Source organism: Melanaphis sacchari, unplaced genomic scaffold (assembly GCF_002803265.2).
Source record: "Melanaphis sacchari strain LSU unplaced genomic scaffold, SCAv2.0 Contig78_pilon_pilon, whole genome shotgun sequence".
Taxonomy (NCBI): Eukaryota; Metazoa; Arthropoda; class Insecta; order Hemiptera; family Aphididae; genus Melanaphis; species Melanaphis sacchari.
Genome location: NW_020271554.1, coordinates 293680 through 312965, shown reverse-complemented (window position 1 = coordinate 312965; position 19286 = coordinate 293680). Strand labels below are relative to the sequence as shown.

Genomic DNA, 19286 nt, shown 5'->3' with positions numbered 1-19286 from the left:
ATTATTGAAATCAATTATAACAGGTAGCAGGATGACTGATTTCAGAATACTTCAAAATATTTGTATAAAAATCTGGGAACTAAATTCAAGTACTTGCCGAGTATCTGCTGTCAAAATATTTTAATGTTACTTTTATAAACAATGGAAACTATACGTATCTATTTCAGTTTCTTGCGTACTTAGTCTGTTACAGTGAATTAATATGTATTCGACGTGGAGAAATTTGAATCTAACATATTATATTGGGAAAGTAATTGGTCTCTTTCCATTTAGTGGAAACCATAAGAAATTATCGTTTTGTTATTCACTGTTTGTATGGATTTTATTGGGTTTCGCGAGTTTATCACACTTAAACGAACTTAAAGAATTTATTCGTGAAAAACCACCATCACAAAGATTGTCATTATATGTAAATCATTTTATTTATTTCGTAACGTATCTATATTAAATATTACATGAAATAAATAATTACTGTAATATCTGATTTCAGGTTATTTCATTCGAGACATTTGTTAACTTTTCTGTGTCGTTTATTAACATATTACTTTCAGCAAATAATAGTAGACGATTTTTTAATGTAATTGATTCATTTTATTGTTTTGATGAGCTTGTACTACAAATGCATTGTTCATCGAATTATAAGGCACAACAATTTTACTTATTTTACGTCTTACTTGTCGGGATCTACAATATAATTTTATTTAAGTTCTTTTCGTATGGTAATAATTTTATGATATTTTTATGGAGCTTGATCAATGTGTTGGCAATGGTAATAATATCACAATATATTATATGTATAAGAATGCTAAGAGACAGATACAAATTGGCTAACATCGTATTTAAAAACTGTAAGTACTTTTTATAATAATTAAATGTACATTAATATTATTTGAGAGTTTATTAAATATGATGATTATTCGAAGTATCCACAAATATCTTATCGGTAGTTAAATTTATGGGTGCAACACGATTGCGAACGTTCTATCTTTTTTATAACACGATAGCAAACGAATGTAGCTTATCAAAAAATTTGTTTTTTTTTTTTTAGCCGAAAAAACGAATACGTTACAAACTAAAATAAAATAATATAAAATAATATGAAGTGTTTAAAATATTGATTAATTAAAATAATTTCTGATTATAAATATTAATAATGCTATTACATGATGAACTGAAAAAAATAAAAATTATAAAAAATAATAGATTTTAAAATGTTTTTCTATATAATTTTCTTTTTATTTAAAATTTTTTTCTAAGTTAGAAATTTCCAGTTTTTTGTAAATATAAAATTAGATCCTTGTGAATTTTATAAATTATAATTATTATAATTTTTTAATGTTGATTCAATTTTAGATTTATCTTTTTTGACCATAAGGTTTTGTAAATTGTTTTGATAGCGTAGTAACAGAAAACCCTTATACCTACTACTTAATTATTTTGAAAATTATTATTTAAAAATTTGTAATTGACTAACACCAAATCTGTCAACACCGAACAATTATAGGTTGGTAAAAACATTCGCAATCGTCTTACGGGAAAAGGTCAGTTCGCAATCGTATATCACACAAATTTATAATTTAGTTTTGTCCTACCTAGCCTAAGATTATAACCATGATATATTACACAACACTTAACTATCATGAATTGTGTTGAAATGAAAACAGATTTTTATTAAAATTTGTATTAACTGCAAAAAATTGCATCAATATTAAAATTATATATATTTACAGAGTAATTCATCAACCATGCTTACACCCTTTTTTATTCTAAAATAATATAGTTATATTATAATATTTGATTTTTGGAATTTCTAAATATACTCCGATTATATTTTCAAATGATTGAGATTTTTTGAACTAGTTAAGGAATATCTTGTGGAAATAAGCTTTTTTTTTACTTTAAATGACAACTTCTCATTAATACAGTAAATTAATTTATGGATAATCTTTCTGAAATGTTGGCGTATTAAAATCAAAATTTTAACGAGTAGTTTTCGATTTTATTTTGTGTAAAAAGGATAATCCGTTTATGATAATAAATTTAGAAGGTATGAGGGTTATGTTAATTCAAATATTTTAATTATTTATATTAATCTATTAATATTTATAATTTATAAAAATGAACCAAGTACTAGGTTAGATTTGGTATTACATTTATTCTATTTATTTTTATAAAACAATTTTAAGGATTATTAGATTCGATATAACTATTTTAATAACTAAATAATTAATTTAAAATTTAAATTAAGTACATCAACATTTAAAAATTTCAAAAATCAAAATTTGAATAAATGTTTTATTAAATAAAAAAAACAGGATAATGCATGCTTAGTGTATTGTTGTGAATAAATAGGTAACTAAAATAATTAAACTCTATTTTTGCATAATGTTAGTTTGCACTTTTATACTAACAATGATACATTTTAATTTTGCACGAAATAAAAATTAATATTCCTGTATAAATTCATCAACCTCGTCAAATTTAGTTCGAAATAATAAATGTGAAAAAACATTGGAGTTATTATTATTTTTAGCTTTAAACAATCCAACTACCACTACAAAATATTTCTATCCGACCGAAGTACTTAATTTATTCATCGAACTACGAAATTTGACAGAAGAAGTAAAAACATATTATGCTTTTCATGCATTATTGGTCATCATTGAATCAGTTTTACTAATTTCTTCAGAAGTAACAAAATTATCGTTTATCTCCATCGATAATAATATCAAAAATTTTAAAATAATTACATTAGCTTCAATATTTTGTACTTTAAAGATTATATTTATATTTTTTATAGTTCGAGAAGCACATAACACTATACAAGAAGTAAGTCTTTTAAATTTATTATTTATTTATTATTTTTAAATAGTCATTATATTATTTTATAATTTATATTAAATCTAAAGAATATTAAAAAAAAATTATAAATTAACATTCTCCTAAAATTAAACTATTATAAAAAATAGCACTTGGTCAGATAATCGAAATATTTAGATAAAACGTGTTTATTAAAATTTCATGTAGATAAAATTTTAAACTGTAAAATTTTCTTCATATAATTGACATTTTTAAAGTATTAATTTATATATAACATTTTTGTCAGAAATAATAATATTAAATGATATATAAGTTCAGTTATAATTTCAGTAAATTTTATTCAATAAAAACGTTAAAAAAATAAACTTTTAGAAAACCAATTGGTATCATCTACTTTCTATGTAATTAATAATTATGAAACATTTGTAATTTTACATAAATTAAATTATTTGTTAATAATTAAAAATGTTTGTATTATGATATAGGCTGTATACTTATATTAACACATTAACAAACCATAAAATGGTTCGTGTTTTTGTTTAAATAAAACAACTTTAAATTTTATTCAAAATTAATGATTAGAGTTATAATTTTCCAAGATTTAATCAAGGAAATTGTTTTTGAATTCTACACATTTAAATAAAAGTTATTTTCATGATATTTCTATGTTATTACATTGACAATTATTAAGATTTTAATTTTCTATGTTCATATAGAAATCAGTTATTTATAAAGAATATAAAATACTTAAATACTCTATTTTTAGATTTTATGTGCACCTATAATAGCGTGGTGTTGTTACTTAATACAATAGCTTTTTGTGAGACTTATTATAAACATATGCATGTCAATAATTAAATGTAATAATATGCTTATTGTTATGCAGTCAAAGAAAACTGTCTTGATCGCCCATGATATACTTCAAACTACGATAAACAATGGAATTATCAAAGAAGTAAAGTGTTATTATTTAACTTATTAAAGTCTATGTACACTAATTAAAATTAAAATATTATTCATTACATAGTTTGAAGTATTTGTATTGAGTTATTGGAACAATCCAATCATATTTGATGTGTATAATTTTTTTAATTTGGACTACAAACTTCTTCAATCAGTAAGTTTCTTGAATATATTTATTTAATGAAAAAACAATGAACTATCAAACATTGAAAATAAAATATAGAAATTTACGAATCAAAAATACTAAATAATTATCCAATTATAGGTTATAGGTTATAGTTATGTACATACCGTATTAAATAATGCTATAAGTCATTAGGTTTGATTCAATAGAGTTAGAAAAAGCGTGTATGAATTTTCAACTCGTAATATAATGATCTGTTAAGTATTTTTTTTATTACATTACACGCTGAGAAAATTAAAATTACAAAAATAATGAAACACTTAAACTATACTAAATTTTATTTTATTTAATGAAGGTTAGCACTTCGCATGTATTATCTTATTACCACGTGTTTTTAGTACTTAACACTAACTATTTCAGTCTTTTATTTGTCCAACCTAATCGCAATATTATAAAATAGGTAATTATTTAGTATAAAAATTGGTTTTTCCGGTTTTTCGGTTGTAGTTTAGTATAAAAAATACATTTCGTATGCACACTACATTCAGTGGTACCAAACTCCCAACTAGAGATGGGAAGGAGGTGGTATCCTTAGAAACTTGAAATTATATCATGAATCCTATATTATAATATTATGTAGTCGCATAATTTGTTTAACTGTTTAACTTATATTGCAATTTTACGTGAGAATATAAATTATTTTGAAATTAATACCAGTCACTAGTCAGTGTTTTATCTTCTTACCTAAAAATGAATCCTGGCTGAACTGGCCAGTCACTGAATCTATACTTAATATTTATATTTTACTTAAAAGGGTCTGTTAACGTACTACTATTTTTGTTTATTCTCTGACTCACAAACAACTATTGACAAAAATCATGCATAAAATCATTTTTAGTTAATTTTTAATAATCATAGAATAAATTTAACTATTATAAAGTGTATAAAAATAATATTTTTAAGGTTTAACAAATTAGTTTTGTGTTTCACTATTATATTTTTTTTAAAGTTATATTTGACTTAAAATAAAAAATAAAAATAAAATTGTAAATTTAAATAGACTTTAATTTTTTTTTAAATAAATATTTAGATAACATTGTATGTCATTATTTGAATAGTTCATTAAACTCTAAAATTACTCAAAACTACGAGAAAAAAATTTACTGAATATATATGATATTAAAACTGTTGTGTACTTGCGTGTATATCAGAAAAAAACAAATAATGCTTTTATTGATAGGCACTTTTATTATAATAACACTATTATTGATTTATGTTATATAATATTTAACCAAATTTATTTTTCAGATTATTGCATCTATCGTCACGTACCTTGTAGTTTTGATTCAAATTCAGTTGGCAATATTCATGCAATAACAAAAAAAATTTAAAAAAATAGATATACCTATACGTAGTACGTAGTATAATGAATATGTTATGATTGGGGCCTGGAAGTTATATGATCTAAAAAGTCAAAATATACATGAACAATTATTAAATATGTATGAAAACAAATGTGAAATATGCGAAAAAAATTAATAAATATGCAAAAACATATAAAAATGTCGTTATTGCTTATTGTCAACTCGAATGTCTACGGATCTTCTTCACGATAAAATAGTATTTTGACATTTTAGCATAGTAAAAATGAAATGCGAATCGCTCCGTTGTTGCTAAATTAAGACGATAAAATATAACAATAAATAACTACGATAAATAATATTGAGTTTTATTTTTATACGGATATAATCAAACTTAATCAAACTTATATCCGTAGTTAACGGATATAATCAAACTTTACGTGTTCTTTAGATAAAAACAACTTACATTTATGTTTATTAAAGCTTGTACATTTACGTGTGTAATAAATATTGTATTTCAATTTTCAGTACACAAAGTGAACGACCACATTGTGAAAAAAATTACACGATGTTAAATTAGTGTGACCATTTCATGAAAAAGTGACCATATTGTGAAATATTTTCGAACTTCACGAAGTGTAAAAAATCTGTTTCCATTTCATAAAATGGTCATCTTTTCATGAAAAGATCAATTTCATCAAGTGGCTACGACATATATATATATATATATATTTAAAAAAAAACTATTTTTCAAATGTCCTGAATGATGAAGACTCGATTCTAGAATAAAAAAACCATTGAAATATTGATTATATAGTGCTGTATAATGCCTTGATTATCCAAATAAATATTTTAAATGTAAAATACCTGTCTAAAAACTGTTGTATAGGAAAGTATTTAAACAGGAGTATGTATTTAGAGATTTTCGTATGGAAGGGGTGTGGACATTTATAGAAATTAAAACCAACAAAACTTGAATATTTTTCGTATTAATTTATAAATTTTAATTTTACCTCTACCTTCTCAGAACTACAAGGATAAATCAACCACAAATGATGGTCCACTTTGAAATTGTAATTCATCAATATATTTTTAAGATTTCTATAACATATCAGGTATATAATTTTTCTAATATAAAATCTGTAATAACATCTGTGTGCTTAAAACCTATTACTAGCAAAATAAAAGGTATATATAGTGGCATGGACGCAAAGTGCTTATCTACAATCAAAGGCATAAAAGACAAAATATGTACTTCTACAAAACGCTAACCAACAATTTTCTCATGCAGTCAAAAATAAATACATAATTAACTTTACAACCAAGCAAATATTGAGCAAATATTGTGTCGTGGTCAACTTCTGTCTCCTATTGATGTTTCATTTCGTATTTGATTGTTCATTATGACTGATTATTCTTCGTAGATAGGTCGTACTCCGCAAGCATATAAGTGCACATTAAATGTCGCTAATCAAATATGTATATCTTACTGATATATCTATTATATCAAAAAGGGGCTGTGAAGCATAATTTTCCGTAAAAATGGATTTTATTTAAATAATATAAACATTATACACGGCGTACCTATTATATTTTAGTGATACTATGATAATAGTATAGTATAAAAAATGAACTGTCATGATAATGATTCGTTTTTATTTCTCTCAAAATATTGGTGTGCGCTGAGTAATCCATTATTTATATGCAATAATATATTGTTACTCGTATAATAATAATATTATATTAGATGGATAGACTTCAAAGGCCAAACTACTATAAATATCAACGGTCAACCGCAATTTTTTACCACGAAAATTGTATTATTATTAGGTATATTTTGAAAATGTTTACTTTTATTTGAATTTAATACCTATAAATCTAGTATCTATCTATCATTATTTCACATAGACCTACGCAAGTATACGAATTGATTGACAAGGATTTACTAGTTTACGGTAACAGATATAGATCGATGATTTATGACTTGCTGATGTATGTTTATATAGCTCTATTAATCCATTACCTGTTTATATTCGATTAATGATAAGTAATGTTGTGATTTTAGATAATACGGTTGAACGTTTGAAAATAATATGATAATAAGACGATTTACGATTAAATCAATTATATTTATAACGTAAAACGCATACGCTAGTAAAATTTAAGTCTGTTAAACCAATGATAAAAATCTCTCTTGTTCATTCCTAGGCTCAAGAGTTGATATTGTTATCACGGCACTGATAAGAATAAACGAGTAAATGGACGAGAGTTATCGATAATTTTGACTTTAAAAAGTTAATTAGACTAGATAAAAAATGTAAAAAATTAGTGTATATTTTAAATTGTTTATTTATTACCTTTGTCGTTGATAATATTATTTAGTTGTGAGCCATCAAAACGTTCATGTTCCAAGTCCCCCTCTCCTTTGAGGAAATCTCAAACATAACCCAGTTATAATCAAATAACTGTGTGCACGCCGTGCATATTGTATCTAGTATAAGCAACAATAAAAAAATTGATAACACGTACTGCGATATGGTTTTCTTTGCATTACAATTACGCACAAATTTAGTCAGAAATCGAATGTTTTTTTTCAAAGATATTTTTTACGAGTTCAATAATTGTACGTGATTTTTTTTTTTTTTTTGAAAATCGTGGTAGGTCCATAAAGTATATTATTATGTACTAACACGCTGTATTTTTAATCGTTTTACATCACACTCGTAGGCGGGCGCAGACTTCTGAGTCAGGTATGGCTAAATTCAATCTGACCACCCACCCTCCCCGCCATCACGGTCGTACAAGAAAAAAATTATGCCTATGAGCAACCAGTATATCTCTAATCGTGCAAATATCTATGATTTTGATTTATTTTGTTATCAATTTTCCACGGCTTTAATGCCTCATTACTTTTTTAGGTACCAAGTACCCGCCCTCTTATAGAAAAACGATCAGATGGGGTTAAAGCCCAATCAGCCCTACTCGTGCGCACGCCTATGATCACACCCCGTACACGTTTTGCACCGACAGGCGCAACAGCAGTGCAGTGTAAGTCAGTGATTTAGATAACGTGTTGCCGCCGCGAGGCGTATTATTTGAAAAACAAACAAAATCGTCGAACAGATCAAAGCCGTCTTATGCGGGGAAATACGCCGCAAACGTTCGGCGAATAATAACCATTGGTAAAAAATGTAAAAAACGTACGTAGACCAGCGGCATTACAACATCGTAATCAGTGATTTCATAGTTTCCCCGTTGAAATCGCGATCTCGAATAAACACGTATTATACTTCTTGTCTGCAATGCCGTTCAGATCGTCATCGTTATTATTGTTATTACCGCACAACACTCGGTACGGACGAGTGTGATGACACGGAACAATAAAAATATTAAAAAAACCGCACAGTGTCGGACCGGAGTGGTGAAGCTCTAGGACGCGTTATCCCCACTCCGACGAGTCACCTGTTTCGATGTGCGCGTGCAATTCGTTTGATCGGTGAAGGGTAAACCGTCGCGACGGTGAGTTTGCAGTTGTTTACCGTGCGTCGACCCGCACGCACGTCAGCAAGACGATCGTCGACCCGTCCAGACTGCGACCGTTGCCGCGTGGCCAACGAGAACAGAGCGACCGCCGGATATCCGACCGCGTGCCGTACACGTGCGTTCCGTCGACCCGATAATTCCGTTCACATGGACGTCGCGACGTCGGCCGCCATCTGGCCGGCACGCCGCCGTTGACCCGTCCGGAAGTGCTCGTCGATTTGCCGTGTACGACACGCAGACGCACCTCAAGTCGCAGGCCGACGATTCGTTCTTCAGTCCTGCACGGTTCGGGGCTTCACCGTACGCCAGTCGACCATGTGCACACCGACCGCCGCGCAGTGCTGCTTGGTCGCCGCGATCTTCGCGGTGACCGGGGTGGCGGCCGTCAGTAAACATCCGGTGATCGTGGTCGTGTCGTTCGACGGTTTCCGGCCCGATTACATTCAGCCCCGCCTGACGCCCACGATGGCCCGGTTCCGGGACGCGTCCGCCAGCCCGCCGTACATGCGCAGCGCGTTTCCGACGAAGACGTTCGTCAATCACTTCACCATGGCCACCGGAATGTACCCCGAGACGCACGGGGTGCTCGACAATTACATGTTCGACCAGAACTACAATACGATCCACTACACGTACGATCAGTTCCACTACGACGATACGCTGGTGCCTATATGGGTAAGGAAGTCCCGCCGCCCACGCGACATTGTTGTATATTTTAATATTTTTGGTTTTTTTTTTTTTTTTTTGTGACGCGAATGCAGTAAACTAGGTCTTAGCGAAATCAGTTCCCACCATAAGTCACATGTGGTCTGAGACATTTGGTGAACATATTACAATTCAATTTGTCGTGAAAAATAGACCGAGGACAATTATTGGTGCGCGTACTCCATGATAGTTTTTTGTAGACGTAACTTGTAAAACGTGCAAACAGCAGAGGTGTATTGCAGGATGACGAAATATAAACATTCGTGGTACCTATACTTAATTTTTTGTAATTTTCAGTCCTCAAATGGTATTTGATAGACATCGGGTAATTATCAAAAAATATATTTTGAGAACCAATGGCCTTTTTTCTGCAATAGGTATATCGTTTATGAGTATCACTGGGTTCTTTGTTTTATGGACGTATTCAGTTGTATGTGATTTTTTTGGATCCACGAAAGACTAGTTTCAAAAGTATTAAGTATTTATATCTCTTAAGTAATAATTATAATAAGGTCAACAATTAAAGATGATTGTTTTCTGCTAAAAAAAAGTTCTCTAATTTACGCATATTATTTTTCCATTAAAACAAAAAAAAAAAGAGGTAATGCTGTATATGGTTGTACGATCTTCATCTTTATTTACCAATATCAAAACATACATTTTGATATAATATTATAAATATACCTATCTCTACGTATAATATTGTCTAAAAATTAAAACCATTGGTTTTCAATTTTTTTTTTTTTTTTTGACGATAATCGGAAACCGTATCTTATTAGCGGAAAAGAGCTGTGGTAAAAACAGGAAACACCTCATAATTCTGTTCTTGATTTAATGATAAGGTTTTTACCATTGTTAACCTACGAATGTTTTTAATTATACATCACTAAAACGATCATATTATAATTATTAAATTGCGACCTCTCACGCGCATACGAGACGAATATGAAGAAACGATAAAAAATTCTATTATTAGTACGACAATTCGGCAATAGGTACTGATATGGGTAAGCTGGAGCCGATTTCCCGAGTGACTCGCCATCGACAAACGACGATACAGGCTTAGACTGTATTCCTGATTCTAGCCAGACCGTTTTCTAAGTGCTCATCCATTTACTGCTCGAACTAGTATGGCGTAGTGATGGTCGCGATTTTCCGATTTGACCGATGGAGCAGGCAGACCGGCGCCAAAGCTTATGTGATTTACAATATTTTGTCGTGTTTCTTGTTGATATTTTATAACAATATGTGGTATGGGTCTGTGACGATGGTTCAAGATAATCTCGGAATTGAAAAGCCTTCTTGACTACCCTGGCCTTGGTCAAAAAAAATGTTATAAAAGTATATCGCATCAGCGTGTTGATTGTATACATTTTTTAAATTTTATAAAATGCAATAAAAATAAAACATATAGGTGTAGAACGAAAGAATAAAATATCGTCGCTTCTATCTTATTTAACTATTTTTTTTTTTTTATTTAACAATCTTTTATGCACTCGTATGAGCAATATCTTAAACAAAATAACTACGTTTTATTATAACTGTCCACATTATAATCGTTGATTGTAACTTTTTGTAGGACCTACTGGCATACTACAGGCGTTTCAATGATGCCTGGTCGAGTGCACATATTTTCGCACCGGATAGAGTGATATTTAGTGAATGCCAAATTAATTGTTATGAGAAATATGCTATTATTACACGAGCTCCCAAACCGATTAAGTGGATTATCCATTCTGTATAATCAGGTCAATGTCTTCATACATATCATACACAATCATGCACGTGAGACGGTTGTGATGGCAGATAATGCCTAACGTACGACGTAGTTTTCAGTTTTCGGAAAAATTGAGTGTCTTCTCTTATTTCACGTCCAGTTGGTTTCAGCGATCAATATTCTGATGGATGTACGATTATTTGTGACTGGCATCTTTAAACGAACAGTAATTATTCTGCGCGAATACAATATTAAAACAATAATAATGATACTCATATACATTAAGACCTCGCCACTGGACGGGATCCATCGCATAATAATTGATCCATCCTATCACGTGACTTTTTCACTTTTTTGGTGTTACCATCTTTTCTTGAGCATACCGCTGGCAGTACTGAGGTTATAAATAAAAGCCAATAAAAATCAAAATGTATTAATACACATATTTTTACCTATCTAAAATGGCATTTCATATGTACAATTGAACGTACAATGGTAATATAATTTTACAAAAAACACTTTCTATGCTTTTATTGATTTTGCTGCTTTAATATGTTCATAATTGATTATCTGTCAACACGAGTTGAATTTAAAAAGTTGATTTTGAATTATTCCTAATAATTTAAGTGCTATTCGAATTTTACAAGGTATCAAGTCAATTCAATAAGCAATAACAGAATTTATACATCCAAAATATATAAGTAGTACATATCTGTATGTTCACAGCAATTTTCAGAAGGAAAGTTAAAAAATTTTAAGAGAGAATATCCCTCTCAAACTCATTTTTTTTTCGTTTAACACAAAATAACAGTGATTTTTATGAAGAACTTTATACACGCCTTTTTCATGATAATACAACCAAATTTTTTATAACCCATAAAAATATTGTTAACATGACATTATGTAGAGTTTCATAAAAATCACTGTTATTTTGTGTTACACGGAAAAAAATAAGTTTGAACGGGATATTCTCTCTTAAACTTTTTAATCTCTCTGCTGAAAAGTTTTGTGAACATACGCGCTACCTATACATTTCGTATACTCGCCACAGCAGGCTGAATTTGTCTATAAGTTAGATGTATTATAAAATACATTTATAAATTTCAATATAGATAAGCTGAGTTAAATTTTAATGTACTTATTTAAATGTTATAAATGATTTATTTATGTTTGTAAATTTTATGAATGTGATTTTAATTTTTGAATTGGATATTGATAGGATATTGATAGCAATATTATTTTATTATAGATCACTTTACAATATCAAACGATAAAAATGTTAAAGTCACGTGGTTGCGGGGCAAGATACATTTTGATTGATCAATTTCGTCAGGTGGAAGAAATATAATAAAAGAGTAGGTACTCACCATAAAAACAATATTACTATAGATCAAAATTAGTTTCTTATTAATTGTAGGACATGATGTAATAATTATTTTTCAAATATTTCAAATATTAAAACACAATTTCCAAATTTATTTTAAAATTTTTTTTGGGATTTAAATATTTAATTTTTATATTCAATAAAAATATACTACAATATCAAATACATACTTATATATCATAACCGTAATCCAAAAGATAAAGGCTATATAAAAAAAAGAAAAAAGAAAAAAATATAAAAGATAAGTAATATAAAAGATTGGTCGAACGATTAAGCATTCCTGTAATCTTTATCATTTTTGTCCACACGAATAATTCAAAAATGTTTGTCAATACGAATGCCTAATAATCTTACTGATCTTACCAACAAATATCACATTTTCATTTTAAAATCACCTGCATAGCTTAAATTCTAAGCTTTAAAATAAAACAGTTAACGAGTGTAATAATATGTAAAAGTAAAATGTACCTATTTAAAATATATAATGATATTCTTATACACTACGTAGTTATTTAATATTACATTTGGTATTAATTATGATATTATGTAAAATATTTCAAATGATATGCACATTACGACACAACTATAAAACGATAATCTTGTAATGTGTAGTTTATTATACGTAACTCTAAAATAAAAAATAATCTACATCAAGTAAATTGTTTTTTTTGTTAAAAATTACTGATAGTTAGTTAATAACTTGTTATTACATCTTAATCATAAACTGTAACATCCAGTAACTTAAAAAGTAAAATGTAAACAGTATATTACACTATGGTAATTTAACCCGTTGTTATTTATTGATACGTTCTCGTATATTGGACACAGCGTTAAAACCCATGATTAATAAACGATAAGTATTATTTAAATAATAGGTTCAGTCAGGTCAAGTTGGATAATTTTCATGTTCTTACATGTAAAAAAATAACCGTACACATTGCAATATTCATTAGTTAATGATATCCCGATATTAATAAATATTTAATAATTGTAAATACTCGATTATATGTAAGCAGTTATTTTTCAAAGATTAATTTCTACGGAAAACATAACATTACTATTTTTAAACTATTAATATTTAAATGATAATAGGTACGAGTATGGTCGTATGTTAATTATGATTGTAGTAGAATATAACGATATTTTTAATTTAATGCCTACTGTGAACGTGTACTGCACTAGCTATCTTAGTGCAGTAGTCAAGTTAATTCGGGTGGTTATTATTTAAATAAATAACTAAAAAAATAAAACAAATTATAGGTTTACATTCCACTATTTAAATGATGAAATACAAAACCCCGGGACAATGGGATAAGTGTCACTCATTTTGGATGGACCCTACAAGTTTATTTAAATCTGTAGCACTTTTACTACCGAAAAAATGATCTGATATACTAAATACGCATATTGTCACAATGCAAAATAGTATACCTAGGTAATATGTCTATAGTGAAACATCACCGCGCAATATAATTTTTCCAATCAATGATTTTAGATTTACCATTTCTATAAAACTCGGAATAAATAATATAATACTGCAAGTTTATTTCAAGGTCTAAGATACGAGACATGTATGCAAAAACCAGTTTTTTTAGTGTTTTTCAAACCAATGTGATTCATCTATGCATGTTATTTTATTAATAATTATTCAAAAGCAATCATTTTTTACGAAATATGAAATTCTTCAAGTATGAATTTTTCATCATTAACAATACCCAAGAGCAGTACTTTCACATCATAGTATATAAATACCTACTATCTTTGTAATTTCATCTTTATGTTATCAATTATTAAAAAAGATTAGAAACTTCATTATTCTATTTTAGTTTTATGATGAGAAATTTGTATTTAGTTTAATCCTACACTACTTTATTATTTACTTTTGTTCAATTTTCAGGTAATATATGTAAAAGTTTCAAACAAACTAAAAGAAAATATCAAGTTTTTAAAATATTACATTAAACTCGCTATGTATTGGTCATTTCGAAAACGATTTCATACGATTATAATGTTGTTGGCACTGTAACAAAGATATTTCTTTTAGAAAACTTTTTTTGTTAAACAATAATGAATGTAAAAAAAAACCTAAACGAAAAAAAAAAGTATTTATTTTAAAAGAAAATTAAAATTAGTTGAAAATTTCAAAATTTTACGATTGTGTTTTTTGTATTACATATTAACGTATTAACTTGCCATTAAATATATATATTACCTTATCTTATTAGTGTATAATTTCTATATTAATCAATATTCTTTTATTATGTATTATTGACTTGCACATTCGAAGTAACATTTTTCACACATATATTATTCATAATTTCCATGGCCAACAAAATATTTGTATAGGTTTTGTATGTTATGTTATGTACACTATAATATAGTCGGAAGCATTTATATTATAAAAAACGATCTTAAGGCATAGCCTCGACTAGTTTAAGAGAGCCTTCCCCACATTTGTAAATCCTTGCCATAGGCCACTAATTCCGATATCTTATGCATGGTTTAATGAGTTTAAATAATTTCAGATTCAAAACGAAATCAATGGAAATGGACGTTATAGCGGCGTAATGATGTGGCCAGGATCCAACTTTCCGTATCAAGGCAAAAATTCTACATATGTGCAAGAATACAACAAGTAATAAAACATTATAATTGTAGTTATAAACAATGATTTAAGCTATTTTACAGTGTTTTTCTGGACTTTTTAACTTTTCAAAATTAATGAGACGACGTAGTATATGGAATATTTTTAAAATATAAATCCAACAAATTTAAAGTACAATGTTTTTTTTTTTTTTATTATCTAAATATTTTTTGTAAAAATTAATAAGTAAATTCAATATTACATTTCTTTAATATTCTTTAAAAAATAGTATTTATTGTAAAATAATATTGCTCTTCTTTAGCTTTTTTAAAATTCGTGTCATATGTTTGACCAGAATAATAATTTATTTATTTTTATCTAGTTCAATGCCTTGGAGTGAGCGTATAGATTTAATTATGTCATGGATTAAAGATGAAAATAAACCAGCCAATCTAATATATGCTTATTTTGATGAACCGGACAAAATTGGTCATTTAAAAGGAATATATTCAAAAGAAATTCAAGATAGGATTGTGGAAGTAGATGTAGCACTAAGGTATTTATAATTTATTAATCGATTTAAAAATAAGTTTGTTTTTTGAGATATTAACTTGTCATTATTCTGTAAATAGTTTATAAAAATATATTTTACATCTTTAAAGATTATTAAAATAGTATTTATTTATTTATTATTATCAGTACATGTCATATTTTATTAAGCTTACAACAATTTGTCTTGCATTTTTGAACACTGTTAATACTTTTAAAATTATGATTCTAGGTATCTACTAGAACAAATTAAATCTGAAAATCTAGAAAACAAATTAAATCTCATTATTCTCAGTGATCATGGGATGAATACAGTTACATATGATCAAATGATACATTTAAATAATTATCTGGACAATACGACTTATAAAAGCATTCTTTCAGGTCCTAATGCGTTTATACATCCAAATCCAAGTAAGTAAATACTACGACCGTTATAAGAAGTCTGCATATCTGCATAAGTGATTTTAAACACTTGTATTATTATTTTCAGGTAAATTTGATGAAGTTTACGAAAAACTTTCAAAAATAAGCAATACTTCTAGAACATTTGATGTATTTAAAAAAAATCAATTATATAATCGTTGGCATATGAAAAATAATACTAGATTAAACGATATCATTTACTTGTTGGCTAAACCTAAATATGCCTTTTGGGATGAATATTATAAAGACATTTTGAACGGAACAAGTAAATACCTACAGCTATATTAAATTACGTCTACGCTATGATAAACGATCAATACCCTTTTTTATAGAGGATTATCGTGATCTTAAATCTCAAGAGACAATTTTAGTATTAAACCCTCTTTTTAATCTACTATAATACTAATAGTAAAATTAATTACTTTTTCCTAATAGCAATATTAAAGAACACTATTTGATGTACACTAATAGACCGACTACACTCAGTATTCGCTTAGTTTTCGTATAAAAATATATATCGTTGAATTCGAATTTAACACATCCATCACAATGGCTTACTTGACATTTGCATACAGCATAGTGGTACCTATTTACCCACATTTTTTATAGATAAATCCAAAATGTCATCTGTTTAATAAATTTATATAGCAATATACCTACATATTTATACTACACTTTATTGCATTTGGTAATATTGTATACTCCGATAGTTTAAGGGACATTTTCAAGTTAAATTTATACCAATCAATCACTATCAATTTTTTTTTTTTACCAATCTCTATGCGTCCTATGATTTTCAAAAAAAATCGTATCATATAACTTGTTCATTTTTTCGAAATATTAACGCGTTGTTCCTTAACTTGAACATTTAAGCATCGACTGTGTGTCCGTGTTTCAGCCAAAGAGAAGTTCATCGTAGGGGTGCACGGGTACGACAACAATGATCCGCAGATGCAAGCTATTTTCATGGCCTCCGGACCGGCGTTCAAGAAGAACTTCAGCGCCCTACCGTTCGACAACGTCAACCTTTACTCATTGATCTGCCGGATCGCGAATCTTAATGAGCCGAAACGACGTCCTGACGGAACTATAAAAGACGTGGAACAATTACTGTCCAACAAGTCCAGTAGCACCGCCATCACCGCGTCCATGACTTCCGTCATAGGTTTATTGTCAGCTATCTTACTACCAGCGATTGTACAAAATATGTGAACAAGAAACCATTCCCGCTAGACTAGTCGGACTCAAAATTGTGTTATACCGTTTCGACATCCCAATTTTCGAGTGAAGAAAAAGTTGTCCCGTCTTGTCCGAGACATTTTTTGAGTCATATAAATAATACAAATACAATGATTCTATCGTTTGACTTTTTTTGCTTTTCAATAATAAATTATTTTATTATCAAACCACTATTCGTTCGTTGAATGGTTGGACATAAACACATTATAATATGGTATACGATTTACATACAATATACGTATAGGTATTACAAAAATAAAAACTTGTATAAATGCATGAGCAATGCACATGTCCTATCATAATCACGTAACAGATATGATTTTGATTATTTTAACAATATCGTATTACCTTAAGGGTGTAAAAAAAATTTTTACTCTATGTTATTAAGTTCGTACGTGTTGTAAATGTGTGCCTTATATCAAGTTTGTATAGTACTCGTTTAGATAGTACTTATAGTAAAGTAGGTACAAAAAATTGTATGTAAGAATGTTAGATACTTGGATATGTTATTTTTCTAACCAGAAATTTTTTTTTTACATATCTTTATGAAATATTAGTTATAAATTTATAATATTTGTATATCAAAATTAGGAGATATGTTTAGAAAATCATATTTTTATTTTTAAGTAAAATTTTCTAAATTATATTAATTATTTTTCATAAATTTATTTTTTATATTTAACGGAACTATGTTCGACCAAAAATAATGCATTTAATTTACTATGAAAATTAATTTTTATTGTATTGATTTATTTAATTACATATTTGTATTAGTTATATTTTATAAAAATAACATATAACTATGAGTAAATAATATTTGAATCGGGACATTGATAATTGAACGAATTTTGTTCTAGTTTTAAATACCCAACTTTAAAATTACTTTTAAATGTTTATCTTGAAAATAATTTCTATATTTTCGAAAAATAGAATTAACATATTTTTATTTTTGGTTTCTTATTAATCATTTTTTAATATATTTTATATTAAGACTCTGTGTAAAAATAACATGTTCTATTAACTTTAAAATACTATATTTTTTTTTTTTTTTATCTCTTCAAATATCTGATAATTGTTAATAAGTTTAAATGATTTAATATTTAAGTTAAATTACTTGAAAATTATACATTAATTCAAAATGCTACATTTTAATCAAATTTTTATATGGAATACAAATACTAACATTCAAATTAAAAAAACAATTATATTATATATGATTTTATTAATACACCGAAAGATTTACAACTTGAAAATCACTGTTCTCGTGAAATTGTATTCTAGTGGAAGCCATGAAAATTATTAAAACGAGTTAAGTAAAAAAAACGTTTTGCATATTAAAATTATGATTTATGTTTTTTATGTAATTATATTGTAAACATTAATAACATACATATGTAAATGCTAAAATACGACTTAAGTAAATATAATTTATTTTAACTTCAGTCAACTTAAAATGTAATTTGAATATTAATGACTGTGAACATATGTTTATTTGATAGGTTCAACATTTTACAAATGTAAAATAAATCCATCAAACGAAATCGGCGTTATATATAATTATTTTAAAGTAGGAGAGAATTAATAAAAAATCTGAACAATTTACAGCTCTCTAATTCACCACAAAACAGAATACTGGTGTGTTATCGTGAGAAATTTGAAATCAGTAATAAATTTAATAGCTTAAAAATTAACTTTAAATAGAATTTTGATATTAGAACTGGCTAAAATTTCTTTAAAGTTTTAATTTTTTTTTAATATATCTTAAGTTTGTGAAATTTATTATTCACTGTTGAAGAAATTTAAAAATCGCTTCTTTTAAATATTTATTATTTAAATGTCAATGACCAACTTTGAATATTCAAATGAAACTT

At 27.6% G+C, this 19286-nt stretch overlaps 2 protein-coding genes across 2 annotated transcripts; both read left to right on the top strand.

Annotated features, from left to right (window-relative positions):
- Positions 1-619: 619 nt before the first annotated feature.
- Positions 620-5284, top strand: LOC112601461. The gene is made up of 5 exons (XM_025349101.1): positions 620-848; positions 2534-2829; positions 3707-3775; positions 3848-3937; positions 5216-5284. The coding sequence occupies exons 1-5, from the start codon at positions 620-622 to the stop codon at positions 5282-5284; spliced, it is 753 nt and encodes a 250-aa protein (XP_025204886.1).
- Positions 5285-8753: 3469 nt separating this feature from the next.
- Positions 8754-17542, top strand: LOC112601448 (ectonucleotide pyrophosphatase/phosphodiesterase family member 5-like). Its single transcript, XM_025349091.1, has 6 exons — positions 8754-9486; positions 15143-15252; positions 15584-15757; positions 15983-16164; positions 16244-16441; positions 17075-17542. Exons 1-6 carry the CDS (start codon positions 9127-9129, stop codon positions 17386-17388), a joined length of 1338 nt encoding a protein of 445 aa, XP_025204876.1. The 5' UTR covers positions 8754-9126; the 3' UTR covers positions 17389-17542.
- The last annotated feature ends 1744 nt before the right edge of the window (positions 17543-19286 follow it).